Below are 24815 nucleotides of genomic sequence, written 5' to 3'. Positions count from 1 at the left end.
AACGCTGGAGACTGGAAGGGAAGCAGGATTTTTCTCCGCGCGCTGCGAATACAGTGTGTGCAAAACTTAGGACCCAGGGCAGGCCGGGCTTTGGAGACACTCAGTCTTACTCAACCCTGAGCACCTGAGAACAGGTGCGGTTCTGAGTGAGACTGGGACCTAGCACGAACTACCCTGGGGCCAGAAGAGATAAGGCCTGCCGGGAAGAGAGTTCCAAGCTCTGTCCATTCTGCTCTTGCCCTCGGCTAATGGCTTCGAAGGCCAAGCTGTGACAGCCCTGGGGCGCACTCGGTGCCTTCTTCTGCTCAAATAGGTGCTCGCCTAGGACTGATTCCCAACCCGTGACAAGTCATTTCCTTCTGTAACTGGTGGGTCTTTGCAATAAATGGAGCGATAAAATCGGAGGGACAGAAAGAGAAAACAGACAACTAGAAAAGTCACAAGTGTTTCTTGGGAAGTCTAGGGCGCGGGTTGTTTGGACTGTGGCAAGGCTGTGGGGCCCAGACTGGGAGCGGCGCGGAGCGGGACCGGTTTTCCGGGGCTGGCAGCTGCCTGGAAAAAGTTTCCTGTGGAACACTCGCCAGCGGGGGCGGGAGCAGGGGCGGCTGGCGCAGCAGTGGATGTGGGAGGGGGCGGGAGGGCCGGGGGAGGCCGCGAAGGGCCTGCTCGCAAACCGTTATAGTCCTTCAGCACCTCCCTCGGCCGGTGGCCCTCCTAGCCTGCCTCCCCGCCAGGCGGCTGCCCACCTGGCGACGTGACGCTGCACCAATCCCTTTCGAGTTGCTCCCGGGTCCCCTCTCCTTGCACCGCCCCCCTCCCTACCCTGAAAGAGGCGCACCCTGACGGGACAGACACAGCGCTCTCGCCACGGAGCACCCTTCTAGCTTCTTCATCTCCAGGACGGACGCTCAGGCTCCTCTCTCTCCTTAGCCCAACTTGCTTTCCCGCCTCACAAACTCCGGTTTCCCTCCACTCCCAACTCTTTTCACTCCACGTTTCCCCTCCTCTATCTCCCACGCCACGAACTCCAATCCCCCAGCTCCTTTCTCCTGCCCTCCCCCTTTCCCTCTCCTCCCTTCAACTCTTCATCCGCTTTCACCTCAGACTCTGCGGGCACCCAATTCAGTCGCCCACTCCGTTCGGGTCCTCGAAGCCATGGCGGGACCTGGGGGCTGGAGGGACAGGGAGGTCACGGATCTGGGCCACTTGCCGGTGAGTAGAGGACGCCCGTCGCCCCCCGAAATGCTCTCTTTTGGTGGGTTCTGAGTACCAGGGGGAGGGAGCGGACGCCCTCAAAACGGGCTAGACCAGGACTTCGACTGGTCTCGCGGGCGCGGAAGGGGACCCTGGGGCGGCATGCGGAAAAGGCGCCCCCTGGGCACCCGGACCGCACCAAACTCCAACGAAAGGCAAAGGCACGGGGTGGTGGGAAGGGGAGACCGAGAGAAGAGATGGCAGTGGGGTGCTGCGGACCCTAAACAGCGGGGCATTTTAAATATGTGACCCGCCTTGTCTAGCGGAGCTCCAGTACCTGTCCTAGCCCGCTTGTTCCAACAGAGGCCAAAAAGTGCAACGTCGCGTGTCTGCCTGAGTACTCCTCCCTGTTATCCCGCCGCCCTGTCCTTTGCTGCTGCTTTTGCCATCGGAGATGCCTACTTGCGGGGTGACCTTTACTTTTAGGTGACAGCGACTAGAAAATTGAGGCGTTTGAGTCCCACTTTTCTAATTTTCTAATACACTTTCTAAAACCTTATTCTCGCCAGGGCAATGTTCCTGATTTAGTGTTGTGAGAGTGAAAGAAGTCGACGCCGTTTGAGGAATGAGTGAATTCTGCACACTCCACTTTTTTTTTTTTTTTTTTTTTAATATTGTGTTCCTTGCCCAACCAGATTTAGCTTTTTCTTGTGGTTTTCATTTGTGGGCTCTTCTTTTCCCGAATGCCCAGCTTTCCTCTAGAGTTGTAATTGATTGGTAAACTATTATCGCCATCGTAATTAGTAGACTTACTATTTTGGCAGCGCGGTTTATTTCATTGGCATCTGGTTTGTGGCTAATATTGGATTCCACCCAAATCCGTGTTTCAAGTTCCCTTTTTAGATTGGCATTTCACTCGCACCCTGTCTTGAATGCAAAAGGCCCCAGGATTCTCCGAAAGGGAATAAGCAGGCACCCCGCTGGAATGATCACCAGGCAACTGTAGTTCAGGACAGTGGCCTGCTTGCTTTGAAAAAAGCTAAATATTAACCTTAAAGTTATAGGACTATTCAAAGTCGATTGACTTAATTTTACACATATTTGGCATTTAAAGAATGTGTTTTTGATTATGATAGAAGCCTGTCTCGCTCAAAAATAGGGCATTCCCAAAGCCTTCCCTATATGATTTTACACTAGATGCTGTATGTGGAGAGGTAAGGTGGTACACATGGGTAACATTTTACCAAATTGTTCTCTGCCAATCAGTGCAAACATGAATTACAGATATTAGTGTTGCGGTTATTTATGCAGCTTCATAAAATTTATCACAGAACTTTAAAAAATTAAATCTTTTCTCATTCTGCATGCACCCAGAATTTCTTCCTTTCAGTGTGGATACATGAGATTTCCGGACTATGGAGGCCTCAATTGGTGGTTTCCTTTCTAAGCAAAACTTTTATATTCAGACTAGATTTGCACCCAAGTAAAAGTATAAAACCAAGGAATAAAATGTTACCCTTCCTCCAACATTCTCTGCCTATGGTTGGGAAAAGAGAAAAAAAGCAAACTAGGGCAGATATGTGAAACTGATGCAGGCAGGTGGGCAAACTGAAATAAACTCCCTTCTAAATATGACTAAACGGGTGAATGGGAAAGACCTCATAGAAATGATACGGCAGGGAATTCCAAACCCAAAGAAAAAAAGAAGAAAAGGTTTTACTGCCACACACAAAAAAGAAAAAATGGGGGAAGTGGCCCAGACTAACTGACCCGGTCATGGCCCTGGGACATAAGAATTTGGTGGAGCCCAGGAGATAAGAGGAAAGGCTGCAGTCTTTACATTGCAGTTCAGTGGAATATTAGTTTCCTGGAGGTTGGTGGAGTGGGTGTGTGGGGAGAGTAGAAAGATAAGGTTGGTTTTTAATGTAAGGGGAGTAGCGAGAAGATACAAAACTTCAGGACACTGATGCTTGGCCTCATTTTCCAGACTTCATGAAAGTCTCATAAAGTCCTCAGATTCTAACAATTTCTAAATTTTATACATGAGACATTTTGTTTCATTTGTGGTTTTTCACTCTCTGAGCAATTTATGCATAATTCTCCCCTGTCCTCAAACACCCAGATTCAAACCCTAAGAAATCTAGCAGAAGAGCAGTAGCATGCCCTTTAGAATTTTTTTTTTCTTTTTTTTTTTTTAGAATTTTCTTTACTGTCAAATTTTTAGACATGGAAAGTTATTGTTGCTTTGGTCACTGAGTTATGTTTTTCAGAGATTTGGGATTTCTGTACATTTGATTTATTTTCTGACTCTGAAGAAATAAAAGCAAATGAAGAGGTGAAGAGAAATCTGAATCAGTTTTGTTGAAGTTTGCATTTTGATGCAAAGTAGAGTTGATAAAGCAAGTAAAGAAACCTTCATATGATGGTATCCCTTGCAGTAATTATCCTCAATAGGACATATGTGAAGGTCAGAAAATTGCCATCTGTAAACACCAAGTATACCAATTTGGCAGCTGGCAGACAATGAGGGAAGATTCAAACCTTGGAGTTGCAAACCGAGAAAAAACATTCAGAATGTGGAAGAATAAATAAATATGGCTCTAGTTTAAAATTGACACATTATGTCCTTTGCAGGCCTAGCCAGCTAAATGACCACAAGACAAAGACCCTTGAGGGAGGATAAACTTGCTTTACAAATTGAGACTTGAAGAAATTGGTAGATTATTTGGTATTTCTGTTATTAGATAGATATTATTTTTAAACCCAAAAGAGTAAGCAGGAGTGAAAACTGGGAAACAAGAAAGGGTGAGAAAATTATATAACTTTCAAAATTAAAACATTCACTTTTATACAATGATATAACTTTTTCACATAATGCACTAAAGTCAGAGACAAAATAAGAGAGCCAATGTAATTACAATAGATCAATTCCATTATGTTTGTTAATTAATGGGTTACTGTAATTTTCTGATTTTCTATTGAATAAATATTTTCTGTAGGTGAAAAAACAAAAATGAAAGTGCAGAGATTTGTGGTTTGTGTTTCCTTTCTGAAAAGAGAAGTATAAAGCTTTATGTCTTGATATATGTCTTTGTAATATATGTGTGTATATATGTATATATATTCACCTTGCCCACCAGCAATACCTAGGGATGTGTGTGTTTGCCTCTCTCTATGTGTGTGTGTATATATATATATACACATACACACACACACACATATATATGTTTGTTTTGATGTGTACGTATATATATATAATCATATATATATGACCATATGTGTGTGTATGTATGTGTATATATATGCATGTGTGTGTGTGTGTATTCCTAGTATGCCTGTGTCCTTGAGACTGGAAACTATTTCTTCCTCTCCAAATCTGTCATGTCTTTCACTATGACTATCCCCTTTGCCTTCTGTGCCCAGTATGGTAATGACATTCCTCACGGCTGTGGCCTTGGTATTTGACACTGCCATGTGTAGTCCTAATCTATATTGGGGTCAGGATTAGACAGGCCTTGAGGGGACAGTAGCGGCAGAGGTTATCTGAAATAGCAAATGATCCAAAAACTATATTTGAAATACATTAGGCTTATATTTAAGTATGACTTCCAGCTCTACCCAGACCAGGCCTGCTATCCACATTTGGTCATGAGAAATTTCCCACTTTACCAAGTTCCTTAGCCCCTGTTTAGAAGCAATTTTATCTTCATTTCAGTCAACTATGATTGAAATATTCAGCATAATCCTCAATTGCATATATATAGAGCATCACCTCCGCATAACACTGCACATCAGTTTATTTTCTGTCTTTTTTCTTCTCCAGTTTCTAGAGCAATGATTTTCATATGGTAGTGCACAAGAACAGTGCACAAAAATTAAGAATAATTTCGAGATTTAGGGACCCATCATCAAAAATTCTGATTTCATAATTCTATGATAGGCCCAAGGAATCTGTATTTTTAACAGTATTACCCAGATGATTATCATGTAGCGAGAGTCTATACAGTCTACAGTTTGAGAAACACTGGTCTAGAGGAAAAGATTTCCCCCTTAACGCCACCATGTAAATTGTGAAGCCCATTCCTCTATCTCTGAAACTCACTCTGGCACTCATCTTGCCGTATCTATCCCTTTCATGTTCTCTCTCCAAAAACTCTTTTCATAAGATTGCTGTTTCTAATATTACAAGTAAAAGGAGAAAAGCCTCTGCTATCTCCTTCAAGGTACTGTGCAGTCTCCTTCTTTTTGCAGCCTGACTGCTGGAGCGTGTTTCCTCACTCTCCTTTACTATCCTAAATTTGAAATTTCTTGCTACTCATGTTGACCATTTTTGGTTCCCTTTTCTCCTTAATCTCTGCCGTATTTGGTTCTGTGGATCAGCCTCTGCTTTGAAATTCTCTCCCTTGACCAGTTAACACTGCTTTCTATTGGCTCTTTTCCTTCCAGTTACTCCCATCCCTGGCTTTTATTAAAATTAGCCATCAAGATGGTCTTTCTTCCCTGCCCTTGAATTCAGGAGACAGAAACAACTCCCCAGAATTTGAGATTTCAGTGGGCAGGGAGACTAGGACTTTTAAACTGCAGGAGATAATTTAGATGCATAGAAAGAGATAACGAAAGTACAACAGGTTTGTCTAACAGTTTATGGTTCAAAAATGTTTTAAGACTTGGATTTTTAGTAATTTATTGTAAGACAAACGTTAGAAATCAGTTTCTTCTTTACTGACCATTTTGTATACCCAAATGGGACATCAAGACATACCAACCCCCCAAATAATCTCCAAATTGGTGTAGCACTCATAGATACGAACATCTATCCTCTTCTGTTTTTCTTATCTCAAGGTGGCAGGGCAGAGGAAAGGACCAAATAATTATGGAGACTCCTCTGACGTGAAACTTTTGTTTTCATAGTGACCAAAAAGATTGTTCCTTTCCAATTCTTCCTTCCTTGGAAATCCAAAATAAACTTGCTCTGACTGTAAGTCCAAAATATATGAGGAATTTGGCGTTGTTAACCTAGTATTAAGCATAGTCCTTCTCCTCTTTTCCCCAATTTAACGTTTAGTCTTGAAAGAGAGTAGCATGGAGATGGGGAACAAAAAATAGCATATAGGACTAAAGAAAACAATATAGTCTTAGAATATATTAATATTAAGTTGAGCTGCCTTTAAGATGAAATTTTTTAAATGTTCTTTTATTAAACATGAGTATGAAAGATGGTTTGGTCATTTGAGAGCAGAAAACAAGTTTCCTGACATAGATATGAGGCCTCCATGAATATCTACAGGCATTTTATTCTAGTCCATTTCCTTGGTGTCTTTTTTGAATAGTTAGATAACTGTATTCAAATCAGGGTAAAGTTTTTATGTTATTGAGGACTAGAGAAAGGAATAAAGAAATTTAACACTGTGCTCAAAGACTCAAAAATACAGGTTGTACAGATGTTACAATAATTCTCTAATATATGTTATCTTTTCCAGCTAAAATGCAGCGTTAACTATAGCAAAGAATAGTTTACCAATAGGAATCAGGTAACATGTTTGATTATTTTGACAGATGGCCAAAGACTGTTTCTCCAGAATTAACAATGTCTAAAATAAATCCCTCAATGATATCTATCACATAAATGTGCTACGGTGATAAAGTCTTCAAGTCAGTCCCTAGTAACATTTTTGTTGGCTTTTCTCTTGTAAATCTTTCAATGAGTTATAACAAAAGTGATATGCTTAATAATAAGGATAATATAATGATCTATTTTTACTTCTCAGATCCTAAAAATTGTCTTTTTAGATAAATTACATGTTTGTTGGGAGTATATTTCCTAAACTATTTGTTTGAAATAACTGTGTATTGTGATCTTAACTTTGATGATCATTTTGAAAAACTAAGCTGCTAGGCTGCTGCTTAATCTAACAATGCTTTTATCAATTCAGTGGAAACATCTAGATTTTAGAATGATTGATAGGTTTTGATTTTCATCAGTAGAATTTTAGAGCTGGAAGATTACCTATCACAATACTTTTATTTTATATATGTGAAAACTGAATCTCAGAGAGAATAAATAACTTACCCAGAGTCATATAGTTAATTAATGGTAGAGCTGGGGCTAAAATTCAAGTCTTCTGACTCTCTGTCCAGTTGGATACTTATTGAATGATGTAATCCCAAAGCTGTGTCATTTTCCTATGAGAGTTTTGCTAGATTACACAAATATCATGGCAGTTTTAAGGAGTTTATAATTTCATTCATCTAAGTTGCATATGCTCAATAGTTTTCCTGTTTAGCTTGTATTTATCACAGCAATCAAAATGCTTTCAAACAGGATTAAACAACGTTTGTGTATATAAAATAAATTTTCAATAAGGTATGTGAATTTCCAAGAATTTGCCAATGTTCTTACCATTTTGTGTATAAATTGGCATCTTCTCATGCCTCATATAAGTTTTACTAAAATAGCAAAATAGGCTTCTAGACTGAAAGTTCAAACAGTGATAAAATTCAAGAAACCGTGTTTTGTGGTGAACAATCAAGGAGTACCCATATTTAAAGGTAAGAAAACAATACTTGAAGATAAATATGGAAGCCTCACAACTCTATCCCAAAACATGTTATGTTTTGTTTCCTATGATGCCACATTTAGGGTTAAGTCACAGAAAACGTCACTTTGTGCCATGAACAGGTATTTAGCAGATGCAAAGTTTAACTTTTAAAAAATTGTCTAATTTTCTTAAAATGATGCTCTTTTAATATCATGATCTTGCTTTGTCATTCATATTTAGAGATGGTATTTCTTTCTTGAGAGCTGTTACAGGTTGATGCAAAAGTAACTGCAGTTTTGCCATTATTCTAATGCCAAAACCACAATTACTTTTGCATCAACCTGTAATTCAAATAAGTCGTCTAAACTTTGTATCCAACATCTAGTCATTATTGTTCCATGTTAAATTTTCTGCTTGTCTAGTTATCACTCAAAAGAATAATATCGGCTGGGCACGGTGGCTCACACCTGTAATCCCAGCACTTTGGGAAGCTGAGGCAGGTGGATCACGAGGTCAGGAGTTCGAGACCAGCCTGGCCAACATGGAGAAACCCCGTCTCTACTAAAAATACAAAATAAACTAGGTGTGGTGGCGCACGCCAGTAATCCCAGCTACTCGGGAGGCTGAGGCAGGAGAATCACTTGAATCCAGGAGGCGGAGGTTGCAGTGAGCTAAGATCACGCCATTGCACGCCAGTCTGGGCAACAAGAGTGAAACTCTGTCTCAAAAACAAAACAAACAAAAAAAAGTAATATTAAAATAAAAGAGCACTTCCATTGCAAGTAAATGAACTTATTTCTATTTTATCTTTCTAATTACCTCATTGTTATGCCTCAGTCTTACATAATTGTGTGCATTTTACAGTTTTATGATAAATAATTACATGACTACTTAATGTCCATACTGCTTATTCTTTTAAATAAATGAATATAGTCAGTTCAAGGAGATTGTGACATGTCTATTCTTTTGGTAAATGACATTTAAGTTCTTCCCATGTAAATTTAAACAGAGCAAGGAAGATTGGAAATACTGCTTAAGATAGTTGAATGCTCGCCTAATTTCCTACGAAGATTGACAGTTTTTGTTTTACTTTTTTGCAGGATCCAACTGGAATATTCTCACTAGATAAAACCATTGGCCTTGGTACTTATGGCAAAATCTATTTGGTAAGTTGACTTACATTATTTATTCATTCTTCATTTTCTAATGACAACAAAGATTGTGAGTCAGACCTTCACAATGCAAATCACATAATGCCAAAATATGGCATTTCACTTTGAGAGATAAACCAAATTAGATAGCCCAGTGACACCTGTAAGAATTACTGTTTATTATCACAAAAGTAATGGATTGGCTAATCTGTAGTGAACCAACCACCCAAACATAACATCTAAAAATTAGCAGAAAATAAGTAAAGTCACCAATGGAAAATGGAAGTAATTCAAATAAGATATACCCAATAAGATATTACTTGTATTATAGTATGCATCCATACCATTCTAATTACTCACATTCAACTGAAAACTGAATATTATTAAAAGGAATGTTTCCATAACATTCTATATCATACTGTGTACTTGAGTGTGCACATGTGTGATAAAATTTGCTAAAGAATCTAACAAGAAAAAGTCTGAATTTATTTAGTGATTACTTATTAAACACTAAGTATGTGCAGATGCTGTGATAGTCTCGGAATAAAATGATGAACACAGCAGATAAGGTCTCTGCTTTTTTGTGGCTTATGGTTGAGAAATGTATTGATTGAGTTTGTATATGTTGTAGGTGTGGGGGTTGTTGGAGCCACGCATTACATAAGTAAGCACACAAGTAACTGTATACTTCTGTATCTGTGGGTTCCACATCCATGGATTCAACCAACGTTGGATCAAAAATTTAAAAAATACATAATGTATAGACTTTTGTTCTTGTCATTATTCCCTAATCAATAAAGTATAACACCTATTTACATAGCATTTACATTGAATTAAATGTTATAAGTAATCTAGTCTCATTTAAATTATACTGGAGTATATGAGTGAGTAGGTTATATGCAAAAAAAATTAGTATGCCATTATATATCAGGGACTTGAGCATCCCCTGATTTTGGTGTACACAGTAGGCCCTGAAACCATTCCCCCACAGATACTGAGGGATGACTGTAATTGCAACTGTGATATAAGATCTGTAAGAAAATTCTTGGTGATATAAAAGCATAAAGCAAGGGGGTTTAATTTAGATTGAAAGGTCAGTGTTGATCTCCCACTCCCTGGAAAGGGAAAGTGACCATTAAACTGATATCAGGAGGATAAATATGAGGTAACCAAAAAAAGGTGTGGTTGTGGAGGATGATGTTACTACATTCTAGGTGGAGGTATGGACAGTGTTAAGTGCTGGTTTGGGGCAGAGTGTTTTAGTAGCCATATCACACTGATCAGGTACCTTTCTACTCTCTAATAAGGGGAACTGACATTTTCTCAATCTTGTGTAATGTTCTATACAATTGCAGTGCTCTTTTTTCCCAGGCCTGTTGCTAAAAAAACGGATTACTGTCCTTAGGCTGATCCTTACAGCAGACTGATCACAGGTCCTCTACATATAGGTTGTGTAGAGGTGTCTTAATATAAGCCCAGAGGAAGGGGCTTCTTTCTAGTTCAGAAAAGGGTGCCCTTTTTCTTGCCAAGTCTTGCAACTTTGGGACTACATCTACACAGAGGGGCTTCTTTTCTTATTCATCTGCCCAAGTAGGAATGGAGGATGCTTTTTAAACTTTGCACAAAGCTCCTATAGGGCCTGCTGCTGTGGCTCACTCCTGTAATCCCAATACTTTGAGAGATGAAGGCAGGAGGATTGCTTGAAGCCAGAGCTTTGAGATGATCCTGGGCAACAAAACAAGACACCATTTCTACAAAAAATTAAAAAGAAAAAGTTAGCCCGGTGCAGTGGGTGTGCACCTGTAGTCTTAGCTACTCAGGAGTCTAAGGCAGAAGGATCACTTGAACCCAGGTGCTTGAGACTGCAGTGGATTATGTTTACACCACTGCCCTCCAGTCTGGGTGACAGAGCAAGACCTTATCTCTTAAAAAATAAAAATAATAAAATAATAAATTAAATAAAGCACCCATAGCATAGAAACTGAGTAGTAGAAATAGCATGTGGACAGGTCTTAAAAACAGAAAGAACCTTGGTGAATATAGGGAACAGAGGGAATGTTAGTATTCATGACCAAATCTTCTCAAACCATTTTGATCATATCTATTAACAGGTCCAATAAGCTGTAGACGGTGATATGATATAGACTGAAATATATTGTTTATGCTACCTCAATTGCATCCTGTGCTGAATGATTATTTGACATTTATGTGATCTAGGTCAGTTTTGCCACCTTATACATAGATACCTGCATCTTATACATAGACAGAATATTTATGGTACATTTACAGTCTCCATGGCTCTATTCACATTTTAGTTCCTTAGGGTGTGTGTGTAAGTGTGTGTGTATACTTGTTCTGATTCAAATGTACAGAGTCATCAGATGTAAGAAATAAAAAGCTCAGAGTCATATAAGGTAAGAAGCAAGGTTAAAATTAGGCAACACAGAAAGATGGCTGCTCATTATCATTCATGTGATAACGAACTTTGATGGCACCAAAAGAAGAAAAGTAAGAGGGTAAAATGGTAAGTTGTGCATGTGAATATCCTTTTTTAAAACTCAGAGTTTATTGGGGTATAATATATATTTGTAAGATTAACTCTTTTAAGTGTACAACTTTATGAGTTTGGACAAATGCATACAGTCATATAACTGCCACCACAATGAAGATTTTCAATGTACATCTTAAACTAATCACAGTCTAGATTCAAGGAGTATTCTACCTCTTCACTGTGTGGTGTCCCAACTGGTGTACTAGGGTTATGGCTGTCATCTATTTTGCTTTTACATATGCTATAAACCCACAAAACGACTGTACTTTCCCTATACTCATTCTTTTCCACTTTTCACTATTACTATTTTTAAAATTTAGCCAATCAATTATCTTTTACAGCAATTAAAAGTCAGAAAAAGTCTTTTACATTTATCTTCATTTTAACCATTTCTGGAATCTTCATTTCTTTGTGTAGATCCAACTTTCTCTCTGGTATGTAGAACTTAAGCCTGAAAAACTTCCTCTAGTATTTCTTATAGTCCAAGGCTGCTGGGTAATGAATTCTCTGTTTCTGTATGAAAAGTCTTAATTTCTCCTTCAGTTCTGAAAGATATTCCCACTGTGTATAGAATTGTGGATTGAGAGTTATTATTTTTTCTTTCTCTCAGCAGTTTAAACACACCAATTTGTCTTCAGACTTGCATAGTTTCTGAAGTCTGCTGTAATTCTTACCTTTGCTCCTTTATATTTTGTCTCTGGCTTCCTTTAAGATTTTTCTCTTTGTCTTTGTTTTACAGCAGTTTAAATATGAAATGTCTGGAGGGGTGTGTGTGCGTGTGTGTGTGTGTGTGTGTTTTGAAAGGATATTTATCTGAGATAATGTTTAGAGATCTTTGGGGTTCTCTGAGCTTCCTGGACATGTGGTTTGACATATTTCATTATTTGGGAGAAATTTTTGGCCTTTATCTTTTCAAATATTTTTTTCTACTCTAGTTGCTTTCTTCTTCTTTTGGAAATCCAATTTCATATGTGTTAGGCCTTTTGATATTATCCCTCGGTTCTTAAATGCTGTGTTTTGGAGTGTGTTTGTGTGTGTTTCATCCTTTTTTTCTCTTTGTGTTTCAATTTTGATCAATTTTTTTTCTATCTTCACTTTCACTGATTCCCTTCTCAGCTGTTTCAAGTCTGCTTATGAGACTGTCAAGGACATTCTTCAACGATACTACTGTTTTTCATTTCTAGCATCTCTACCTGACTGTTTAATAGTTAACATGTGTACTGAAATCCCCTATTTGTCTATTCATATTTTTCATTAAAACATTTCATGCATTAATCATAGTTATGTTAAATTCTCTGTCTGATGGATTCAACATCTAAGTCATCTCTGAGGCTGGTTATGTTGATTGCTTTGTCTCTTGAGAATGTTTTTTATTTTGCTTTATTTCATAATTTTTATTTAAAAGACATAGTATGTAGAACAGTAGAGATTAAAGTAAATAGTACTTATTTCTTGAAATGGGTACACTTTTTCAGCAAGGTTGTTTATATGAGAATTCACTCAATCTAATAAAAAGATAAACTACGTTTGAGTTATGTTTTTGATATGGTTACTCTCAGTTCACTACCAGCTTCAGATTCCTCTAATACCTTGTGCATATGTGGGGGTTGGTCTTCTGGAGAGTTTTTCTGAATATCCCTGTTGTTTTCTCAACTTTCCATCTTCCCTGTCTATCTGTGCCTCAGAGAGATTCTCTCTCCATGTTGTTGCCCTCCCCTGATGGTATACTGCTATTGCTTCTTATTAAGTGCTTATTGGTCTGGTGGTGTGGGCAGGGAGAAATGCTCTGTTTTTATGCTTCAACCTCAGTCTTGTAAGATCCTGGGCCTCTGTGTCACAGGAGTGGGACTTTCTTAGTTATCCTTTCCCTCTTCTAGTGGTAGGATACTTCTAATTGTTTGGGCCCACAACTAATTCTTGTCCTTCCCCCAGAATTGGAGGAATTTTTTCTGTTTTTACCTTTCCCCAGCTGCAGTAGGTCTTCATCTTTACCCTGGGGAGAATACACTTTGCTGCCTTTCCCCTAGGGCTTAAGACTTTTATTCATGAAAGGGAAAGGAACTGGATCTGGTTTCCTACCTTTTCCACTGCAGTGGCTACTCATCTCCAGCTGATCTGTACCATAAATCTGCATGTTTGCATAAATTTGTCATGTGTCTAAGGCTTCCAAGGGTTCTATACTCTCATGCTAACCCACATTTGCTCTTTAGCCATTCACTAAAAAATTTGCATGCTTGTAACCAAAATATCTCATGCATCCCATAAATATATACACCTATTATGTGCCCACAAAAATTAAAAAAAAACAAAGAAAAATTTAATTGAATTCTTTATACCTGCTTCTGTTGTGACCTTGTGTTCCCTCTACAGCCACAGGTGAGCTAGTGCTCATGTCCCATCTCTTTTTGCAGGTGCTTGTCTTTCTTCAGACCTCAGGCTAGTTGGTTGCCTTGAGACTTCTCTCTAGATTGAAGAAAAGTTATGATTACATAGATTATTCAGCTTATTCTTGTTGTGAGGTTGGATGTGGCACTCTTTCCAACTTTCACATCCTCATCAAAAGCAAAAAGTCCATGTTAATTCCTTTTAATGGAATGATCTTGAAGAATCTACCATATGCTAGATCCTCCTGTACACATTTATAAATCCTAAGAATTTTCTGTGTGCCTACTCAGATCCAGAGATAGACAATAATTTCTAACATCAGATATTCAAAGTACAAACTTCTGTGTTATAGAAGCTAGATGCTTACAGAAACTTTATTTACACCAGAATGATTTTCGTCTGTCACTCATTGACTTTACCTCTTTTTTTCTACCTTTAATTACTATAAAAATGTTTGGGATGGTGGTGCTATACACTGATAACACCCTCATGGAAAACAATCTGGAGTATGTAAATAAACACTTTAAAAATGTTTATTCTCTTCACACCAATAATTCAACTCTTGGAAATATATGATAAACATCCCAGACATAGAAAAACATGTAGATATACATTGCAGAAGAAACGTAGCATATTCTGGTGAAAAAAGGGCGTGCTTTGAACCAGGCAGACCTGATTGAGTGCTTACTTAGCCATTAACTAGCTATAACCTTGAGCAGGTCACTTAAACTAAGTTTAAGTTTCCTTATTTATAAAATGGGACTAATAATACCTACCTTGGGAGTTGCTATAAAATATCAAAACTATATACATATATATACACACTTATATTTGGAATATGGTAAATATCTGCTAAATGGCAGTTATTGTCGTCATTATTGTTTCTATTATTTTTAAAAAGTTCAATGACAATAGTTTAAAAAGATGGAAGTAAACTACTTTTTAAAAAGTTAATATATCATTGTCCTATAAAGCAATATTTATGAAGTTATCTAGCAGCATAGAACCATGCTTAAGGTCTTAAGTAAAGTATTCCATATTATATGTGTGCCCCAATTACAGCTATGTTAAAACACACAGATTTAAAAATGCTGAATTAATGATTAGAATAGTGAGATATTGGATTTTTTCTTTTCTAATGTCTGTAATATAATATTTAAGTACAGAACATCTATATCTGTATGTATATTTTACATATTATATATATGTGTGTGTGTTAGACAGTACCAAATGTTGTATAAATAACCTGTACTGCAAAATAGAAGCATGATACCATTCAAAATTAATGTCAGAGTGACTCATAGAGTCCTTTGCTTTTTCAGTGCTGCCAACCACATCCCCTGCTGGAGTTTGTTTTGGTTAAAGTCTCTCCAATGTCTTCCAGCTTGTTTCCAAGGCCTCGTTCCCTGGCAGGTTTCCAGCTGTCTGCTGAGGTCTGTGCACATTGAAATGAAGGCTGAGTCTCACACTACTATTGTAATCCTTTTCCTTTCCTTCTTTTCCTCTAATTAGATGCCTATCCTCTCACCTTCTCCCACCTCCTGCCAGTTCAAACCTCACTTGAAATTGTGGGTTCTATTTTTCTCTCTTTTTAGGAGAGAAAGTACTGCTTTTCTTTCTTTCTTTTTTTTTTTTTTTGCCCCAGTAGGGTTAGAGAACATAGTTTTCTCCTCACCTTTAACTGCTAGTCTCATAGTTTATGGGTCGTCATTTTAATTGGAGGAATGTTTAGTATTTGATCATGTGAAGCCATATTAGAAAAAAGAAAATAGGTTGGAACTCATTTTTAATGGTACTATTAAAAACAAATAATTTCCCCAAGAGCAATAGACACAGAAAGACCACAGTACTAAGAAATAGACCAAGACCTTTAGGGTGGCAAAGTTGGAGGTGGCAACCTGACTCTCCCAGTAACTGACAGTAAATGTGCTTTTGACTTTCTGGGCCCATTCCTTCAACAATAAAACAAATGTATTAGGCTCAATAATCTTCAGGATTTCTTCTGGCTCTGAGATATTGCACCTAGTACAGTGCCTGGCACTCAGTAAAATGTAACCTATTCTTATTCTTACTGTCATCAGCATAATTATAGTAATCCTATCGTCACTTCTCTACCTTACACAGTAGAAGATGATTATTGGCTATTAGCTGGAGTAGTTCCACTTTTTAACAAATAAAATGATTTTTAACATGTTTTTCTATTCTTTCTTCTATTTCACCACCTGACAGTGAGACCTGATTTTTAGCTCAGTAACTAATAAGACACTCAATGTGAAGGTAAAACTGGGTAGCAGGTTTATTGGGATGGTAGGAATGCTTCATTGTATGTTATATGTCATCTAACACCATTTTGTTAAGCATAATACTAGTGAGGTGAGACAATGAATTGGATATCCAGAATGAACGAGTTTGCCTTGGCCCTTCATGAGGTCTTGACTACACCCCTAATATCAATCACCTACTCCTATGTTACCATTTGCAGGTGGTGAGGACAGAAAAAGGAATGGGAAAGGATTCAAGGCAACCATTTCAAGCAAGGGAAAAATTCACCTGAAATAGAGTAAATTTCTAAGTTGGGCATAGAGCCTAATTGCCATGTATGCTAATGCCTAGTTGAAATTCAGTTAAATACTGGTGAAAGAAAGGGACCACCCCAAGTTTCTTAGTGTTCTAACACCTAAAAACACACCATGACCATAAGTAAGCATCCATCCTTGAAAGAAATCACAGGAGTCATCTGTCTCTTGGTGGTCAGTAGATTAAGTGAGATATATGAAGGTCACAGTCAGGAGCAAATTCCTGAATTGTTTGCATTCTGAAAGTATTAACATTAAATATGGAAATTTCTTTTCAAAACAATGCATCACTCTTAAATTTGGTGTTATAAATCACCACCTGACACATCGCTTTTACTTGCAAACCTCACCAGATAGGTGAGATTTAAGTTTATTAGTTATATCTTCTGGATTTGAAGTTGGTGCAGGGAATGGGAATGGAAAGGAAGGAAAGGAATGTTGTCCTCAAAGTTGATGACATACAATTTATGATGTTTTAAATTACGTTTCAGAAACACAGTGCTGACATTTGGGTTGCCTGGCCACTGGGCCTATTGGACGGGGATCTGAGTATTTTTCCTTTAAGGCTGAAATTATACTGTTTATTTGCCTACCAAATGTCTAGCACCGTGAATGCTTTCTTTTTAGGTAGGAAAGTTTCTTCACATCCTTGCCATTTTGCAAATATAGCTTAATTAAGTCAGCCAACAAATAATGCTTGAGCACCCATAAAGCACATAGCACTATGCATTTCATTATACATTGCAAGTTTCTGAAGCAGGAGCTGAAGCTGAAGCTGAATTGAGGCCACAGGCATACTAGGCTATTGTGCCTTCATAGTACAGTGCCACAAGTCCAGAGTTATGTCTTGGTTCCACCTTCATCCTGTGACATTGTGATAATGTGCCTCAAAAGTAGGGATTGGTCTTTCTTAAGGAACCCTCAGGCTACTCTAGCATAGGAAACATTAAATTTACCTATTAAATAACATTGCTTTGAATGTGTAAACCATTCTGTAATAAAAATTCAAAAAATACATTTATTGAATGCACACTATGTCCCAAGTACCATGTTACATACTAGGTGCTAGTTAGAATGATCAGACTACATTTTTTAGGAGTGGTCATTTTTATTAAGTTAGTTTTAGTAGATATAAGAAAGGAAGTATTTTCTGTATGACCGTGACCGCTTTATTTGAAGAAGGAGTGATGGGTAATGGAAAGGAATGAGAGAGGTTGGAAAAAATGAAAAGAGGAAATTGGGACATAGTTTTTTTGTTTTTGTTCCTGGATGTAGAAAGTCTAATGAAGCTTCTAAAGAATGAGACTCCAAGAACAAGCTTTTCCTCAATAAGAGAACAGGTTGAATATTTGCAATGGGGGTGAAAAAAACAGCATAGGCTAAATAAATTGAGACTCAGGGGTCCAAATTAGTGGAAATTGCTGAGGCTTACAGGCCTTGGAGGAAAATGGAGTATTTCTATCTTGGCCGTGACAACTCTCCAACTGTGGAATAAAATCCAGGCCTCTGAGTTGCAGGCTTGACTTTTTCTTAATATGTTATACCAAAATTTTCTTTTGCTTCCCAATAAATCTTGAGGGAGGATGAAGCAGTTAGTAGCTGACAGGTATGAAAGGGGAAAGTAAATGTCATGGGATTTCTGCTCCCAAGAGGTCATAATTATTTTTCACAACTACTTTAATCTGTTTAATATGTTCACAGATATATATTGGGAAGGAATTCAAATTATGTGTTTGGTGTATTGGGGTAACACAAAATATATTATGTCATTTCTGCAGATGCTTAATCCAGTTGATTGTTATAAAGTTCTTCCAGGAGCAGGAAAAAATAAATTTAAATATTTGGAGACAAATACACATTTCTAAACAAAAGCCAAAACTAATAAATTCTTTATAGCATGGTGGCTTTGGTCAACCAGATAAAAACATAACAATTAGGAAAATCTTTATGAAACGTAAGTATAAATCTCTGGGGAAATAATGCAGTTACCTGAAAATAGACATACAAAATTGCCTCATTGCTGCTAAACTTATATATTTAATGCTATTTTTAATGTATCAGTCCTAGGAAAATTTATCTGTATAATATTTTATAAACCACTTTAAAGAGTGGTGAGGGTGGGTTGGGCAGTGTTAGAAGTAATAATGTAATCTTTAGTGTATCAAAAAGCAAATTTTGTTTTATTTTGCTTTTGCATATATATGTACGTATATATATATATATAATTATGGTCAGCTTTTCAGAGTAAATTCTGTTAAGGTGGTTAAAGTATCAAGAGTTCTTTCTTTAGTTTATCCTCTAGTAGTTGACCACTAAAAACTAGTTAACTTGGTCCTCATCACATTTCATGAAACACGCTTTGGAAAATAGCACTTCAGCAGTTGTTACTCTTGAAATAAGAATAGTCCTAACCTGATTTTATGACTTCCAGCATTGTACCATACTTGTACATCTGTGTCTAAGGTAGTTGTGTGGGTTGTGCCAAAATTGCACTTGGTGATTAATGTGCTGCTGTAGCTCTCTGAGGGTGTCAAAAGAAAAGTGGAAGCTCTTATAATTTTATGATGCTGAGGCTACTCTGAAGGCAGGCTCCTAAAAAGAAGCTTATCAGTAAGACTAAATTAAAATATCAAAGAATATAAAAAGATATAAACAGATCTTTATCCTGCAGTTTTATTTTTTCCTGCTTACCTACACCCAGGTTGTAATAAATTCCTCCTCTACCAGAGCATAAAGAGAGGGAAAATGAAGTGTCAACTGTGTATTATTTCAATTGAAGAAATTATGATATGGTGGTAGTTTATGTGTAATTGTGTTAGAAAACTAAGAAAGCTCCTTTTGGGTTTGTCCTTCTTAGGCAGAGTCTCTTTATGACTAGGAAAAGAAGGTTAGATTGTTCAGGGTCCCCTGAGGGAAGGAAGATTGATTATATTCTAAGCACTGCCAGTAACATTTTGTATAAATCATTAACTCTGAAAAGAAAACAAAACAAAACAAAAATACTACCATGATTTAAAAGGAGAAGTCCAAGAATCCTCAGAGAAAGGCAGCTTTTCTTGACTCTGAGAAAAATAAAATAAAATAAATTAAATTATTGAGTGTTTGAATTGGGTGAGAAAAAGATGGAGATTTAAATATTAGTCACTTTAGAGATAGTGACCACAATGTTCTAAAAACGGATAACATTTACTGAGTGTTTACAGCTCATAAGAGCATTATGAGGTGACTACCATTGTTTTCATCATCCTACCATGTCACAAATGAGGAAATAGGATTCAAGAACTTGAGTTACTGAATAGGTTCACAAAGCTAGGATATTGCCTTGCAAAGTCAGGATTTAAACCAAAATTTGCTTGACCCCAGGTCTGTATCTTAATCATAATATAGTATATTGAGCTCAAAAGATACAAGCCAAAGTCAAAAAGCATTCAATTAGTTTAGCCAGTTGAAAAAACAATCTGCCCAAGTGCAAAAATTTACAAGAAACTGCTGAGCTGAGGTCGGTAATGAAGATCATTAATAATCTGTCCCTCCAACATATTTGTTTCCTTCCTGATGGGCACTAAGACAGTCTAGTCTTAGGGTCTTTTTCTGGAACTTAATAGATTTCAGAAATGGGTGTGCACAAGCAGATAGTCTTTACAGGATACTCAACGCTCATTACTAAATTTCTCCTCAGACTCCTGGAAGCCATGAGAAGGTAGAGAAGTACTTACTGTCAACCTCTTCACTCTCTTCTTGTGGGCAGAGGCCCATCTCTGAGGCAAGGGTGTTTTTCCTGTTTTATTGCTTCTACTGGGATCCCTGGAAAAGAGGGAAACAACAAAGGTTCATTGAAAGTTAGTGCTTCCCTTATAGATGATTGGTTTCTGACTGGTAGGAATTTTAAAAATCAACACATTAAAAAGCAGTTTGTGTATTTTCTAATGAATGGATTTCTGAAAACATGAGTGAAGATTAAAATATGTAAAACTTAGGGGACCCTCATTTGTTCCCTGCCTGAGAACAGAGATGCCAGAGTCTGGGCTGAATAAATTAAATGTAGGTCGAAGTGGCTATAGCTTAGAAGGTTAGAGGGTGGCAGAGGCAGAGAGTTAAGCAGGTGGATGGAAACAGTAGGGGTTTGCAGGTGAGGAGGCAAATACAAGGTGTGCTATTTAAGTAAAATTGTTCTTATATTGTTCTCATCAGATGAGCATGCAAGTTTGAACAGAAATTACAGCTTTAAGACTTTCCTCATGGTTAACCTCTACAAGAATTTTGCAAACAGCTGAATTCCTCCCACCTTTCCACAAAATGAAGTGTTGCATTGACAGTAGAAAACGAATTACAAAGCTTGGGGTGGATGCCTAAGAATTCATTAGTCTATAGTTCATGAATTTCTTTAAGGGCAGGAACCTGGACTGTTTCATTTCAAATCTATTCTTAGAATACCTAGTAAAATGCATTGTACATATTAGGCAGCAGGGCATAAGGGATAAATTGCAAGCAGAAATTTCAATGCAGACTGTTTTGTATATTTTCTGTTAGCCACACTCATATGCTCCTTTTATTAGTAGTATTATCATTCCACAAGCAGATGTTATGAGAAACATTGGCTATGTTCAAAAAATCTATCTTAATCACCTTTGTGATCTCTTTGGGACTAGCACAATACTGTATACATATGGGTGCTTGATACAATTTCTTCTGGAACTAAAACGATATGTGCAAAAGTGACCCCCCTCCTGTATGACTATTTTTACAGGGGCTCTCTGCAGATGTGCCTTGATGGAAAGGACTGAGCAGTGACACCCTGTTAAGCCAATGCTGGAGACAGGTTGGCCTTTCAAAATTATACCACCTAAGTAACTTTCTATTCTGACTATAAAAAGGTGGCACTGTGTAGAGATAAATATTTCCAAAGGATGGAAATATTAGCCTTACTTTTTTATTACTTTCTGCTGAATGAGTCATTTAGGAAGCTTGAAAGAGTATATTTTTTCTCTGGGTACTGTAGTTTGCTGTAGTGTTATTGGCATGGCCAAGTATAAGGATGGCTTCAAGAGAGTCTCATACCTTCAGGAAGATGTCTAGAATATGTGTAAATATTTCCTGACTTGGAGGATTGGCAGCTGTTAGAAAGAAAAACACATATAAATAAGAGCCTACAAATGCCCTTGCTTCTTGTGGCCTTCTACCTACGATTGGCAGTTGCTGTAATGGTTTTTTAAAATTACCTTAAATTTTAGTAAATTTCAAAAAAAGAAAATTAAATGGCTTGAAATGTTAAACTCTAAAAGCTTCAGTAATGTTTATTTTGCAGGTCCTGCACTGTATGTGTGTGTGTGGGGGGGAGGGGGTGCTTTTTCCGTCCCATGTCCTAGGAAAACCCTGTCAGTCTGAACAGTTGGTCACCATATGTATATGCTTGATTTATGCCTTTTCATACTTTAACAACATATTTTACTCTATAAGAGGTAGTGGTATCTTCCCCTCTACTACACTAAGAGCAAGGAGGAGCATACATGAGTAGAAAGGTGCCTACTAGTTTAAAAGAAGTGTGAAATCGAGAGATGATACTGGTAGGGAGCAGAGTCTGTGTATATCCCAGCCAGTGCAATGTGAAAATTGGTTTGACTGATTTTTTCACCACCACCACTACTGCCCCCACCCCAAAATATACAGACATAATTAGTTGGTTACTTGATGGAAATTACCAAAATGTTTGTTGGAATCTGGGACACATAACCTTACTAAAATGGAAAATGATTCTTTTACATTGCATCCAAATGCCTTTCAGGACTTCTCAGGCAGATCTGAATGTCTGGATTCAAGGGAAGGAGATTAGTGAAGTATAATTCACTGTCAACCTACCTTTCTGAGGCCCTTCAGATGGGATACCTGGGAATGAGGCCAGAACGTTCCAGATAAACCTCCCCCCATTTCCTCTACTTTTATGAATCTGACAGTGGTATGAGTGATAGGTGAGTTGCACCAGGAGAGAGTTTACAGAAATCCATATGGCTGGCTAATGTATACAAGATAATTTGTTTAAAAAAATAAATAGCAAAGCAGCTATTTTCATGATTCCATTGAGATTGACCTGTAAAGCCTTCCTCACTCCACAAAACAGGAGAATTTGTAATTTTTAAATAGACAAAATATCTGCCTCTCAGCAGCTGGTGTATATAGTAATGTGCTCCCAGCTCCACTGTAAGTGCTCATATCTTTTGAGTTCTGTTGGTGTTGTGAATCGCCTTGCCATTTACTTGTGTTTTATATATAATTATGCACTTGGTAGAAAACTACAATTCCGTTTGAATGAATTACAGTAACAGAGATTTAGTGCCTGAGGATGTGTCTGTAGGTTTATATGGAAGCAAAAGCCATTTGAGCTTCTAATGATGCCACTTGCCCTCTATTTGCATTGAAACATGCAGAATGAGATGTGGACCCAAGCAATTTACTTAGCCTCAGTCAAGTTTTTTCATTCTAAAAAAAGCTATGAGGGCAGGGACTAGATAATATTCATTGTTTCTTTTATATTCCCTGCAGTAGCACTGTGCTGAATCAAACTTTGTTGGTTAATTCTATATTTTGTGGTTTTCCTTATTCAAATCTTATATTCCAGGTCCCTGATGACCAGATAGAAGGGTGAAGGAATAGAGCCTGGGAAGTGGGGAAAGAGAGAAATAGGATACAAGAGACCTTAGAACTAGGGTTGCCAGATTTGGTAAATAAAAATACAGGATACCAAGTTAAATCTGATTTTGATGGAGAACAAATACATTTTTAATGTATGTCCCAACAGCATATAGTTATACTAAAAAAAGTTTATTTGAAATTCAAATTTAAGTGGGCATGTTCTGTACTTTATTTGCCAACCTTATACAGAACCAGCTTTACCCCCATCACAGATTTGCCACCTGACAATGTCATGTTAAGAAAGAAGAAAGAAACTGACTCTCCCATTTGCTGTGGTGTGGCAGAGAATCCCAGATCAGCCTATCTAAGAAGCTGCCAAAGGGTGGGGAGGAGGTGGTCTTCTGGTCCCAGAACAGCTGCTACTCCTCCCTGCTTCTTCTGGCAAATGTTTTGTGGTGCTTTCAGAGCTTTATAGGAATGCTGCTTTGCTGGCAGCTGTAGGGATCATTGACTCCAGGTGAGTAATTCTCGCCTCATTGAGGGGCTGGGTCAAGAAAAAAAGAAGAGTTTTCTCCTTGACATGCCAAGGAGAGCATTTGCCTGCTCAGTCCCCTACGCTACAGAAGAGAATCAAGGTCACTCTGGGTTTATTTTTCCCTACCCCATAAGGGAAAGGGCTCAGAGTTGGTGACTTGAATTGATTAGTCACTCTCCAGTTTTGTTATACCTAATATAGGCCCAAGCCTCTAGTGTGATTGCAATCAATATCAATCAATGATGTTAATTTTTTTGGTGAAAGATCTTATGTTCTTCTGTTTCACAGGCCAGGCTATTACTGGCTTTAATCTATAGATTTCTCACAGAAAGACCATTTGTGTCATTTAGAGCCCTGTTGCATGCGGTCCATCTCTGTGATTTTTAAGTTAAATTACTCATTTTATCTGTGGTATTGGGAAATTTACCTTAAGGAAGGATATGTAGGACATGAATGGTCAGTGTGTGAAGTGGAATTGAGGCAGATTGCCAGCAGAACTGCTTAAATTCAACTGTCATATCACCCTGCTCTTAATTCTGTCAACATAGCTCAGAGAATATACTATTTTCTTTCCGTTTTGTAAATAATGTTCCTCGAGGATAAATGACAATCTGCAAAGGAATAACACTTCTTTAGATCCTAAAAAGATTCCAAAAGAGGCAGCAATACACTGTAGATCTCCAGATGATGTAATATTGTTAGTTATGTCCTCTCTGAATTTGCTAAGAGTCTTAGTGGAGAGAGAGAGAGAGTCAGAAACAGTGTCACCATCTCTCAGCCCTCGGGAACTTCATTTGCTGTACTTTCTACCGTCATCAACTCTCTTTCTAGTTCTTCAGGAAAATTAGTTTCTCATTAAAAAGTGGGGGAGACTATTTGCTGTAATGTACAGATGTAAAATATATAAGTCTTAGATTCTAGCCAATTACAGTTCAAGATACCTTTAATTAACAGCTTACTGTATACCAGATATTATTCTATATGCTTTATAGGCATTAAGTCATTTGATCCTCTAGGAATCCCATGAAGTAGTTTTTATAAATGTTATTCTCATTTTGCATATGTAACTGAAGCATAGTGAAGTTAAATAACTTGTCTAAAGTCATGCAGTAAGTGTCTGAGCCAGGTCTGTAATGAGATATCCCTGGCCTGTAAAGCCCTCACTTTTAACTGTGCCATATAAAACTATAGAAGAATTGTTAAATTAAAAAAAAAGAAGTACATTTGTACATGATATACTCAAATCAGTAAAGAACT

General features: G+C 37.7%; 1 protein-coding gene across 1 annotated transcript in view; it reads left to right on the top strand.

The window, feature by feature from the left end:
* The first annotated feature begins 876 nt into the window (after window positions 1-876).
* The window catches only part of NRK (Nik related kinase), a 133134-nt gene continuing 109195 nt past the window's right edge, over window positions 877-24815 (top strand). Inside the window, exons 1-2 of the mRNA XM_023203104.1 lie at window positions 877-1212; window positions 8834-8899. Coding sequence (XP_023058872.1) covers window positions 1156-1212; window positions 8834-8899 — 123 coding nt within the window. The 5' untranslated portion in view covers window positions 877-1155. The remainder of the gene's footprint in view (window positions 1213-8833; window positions 8900-24815) is intronic.

This window comes from Piliocolobus tephrosceles, chromosome 12 (genome assembly GCF_002776525.5).
Source record: "Piliocolobus tephrosceles isolate RC106 chromosome 12, ASM277652v3, whole genome shotgun sequence".
Classification (NCBI taxonomy): Eukaryota; Metazoa; Chordata; class Mammalia; order Primates; family Cercopithecidae; genus Piliocolobus; species Piliocolobus tephrosceles.
The sequence above is the reverse complement of the archived record's forward strand: the minus strand, read 5'-3'. Positions and strand labels throughout refer to the sequence as shown.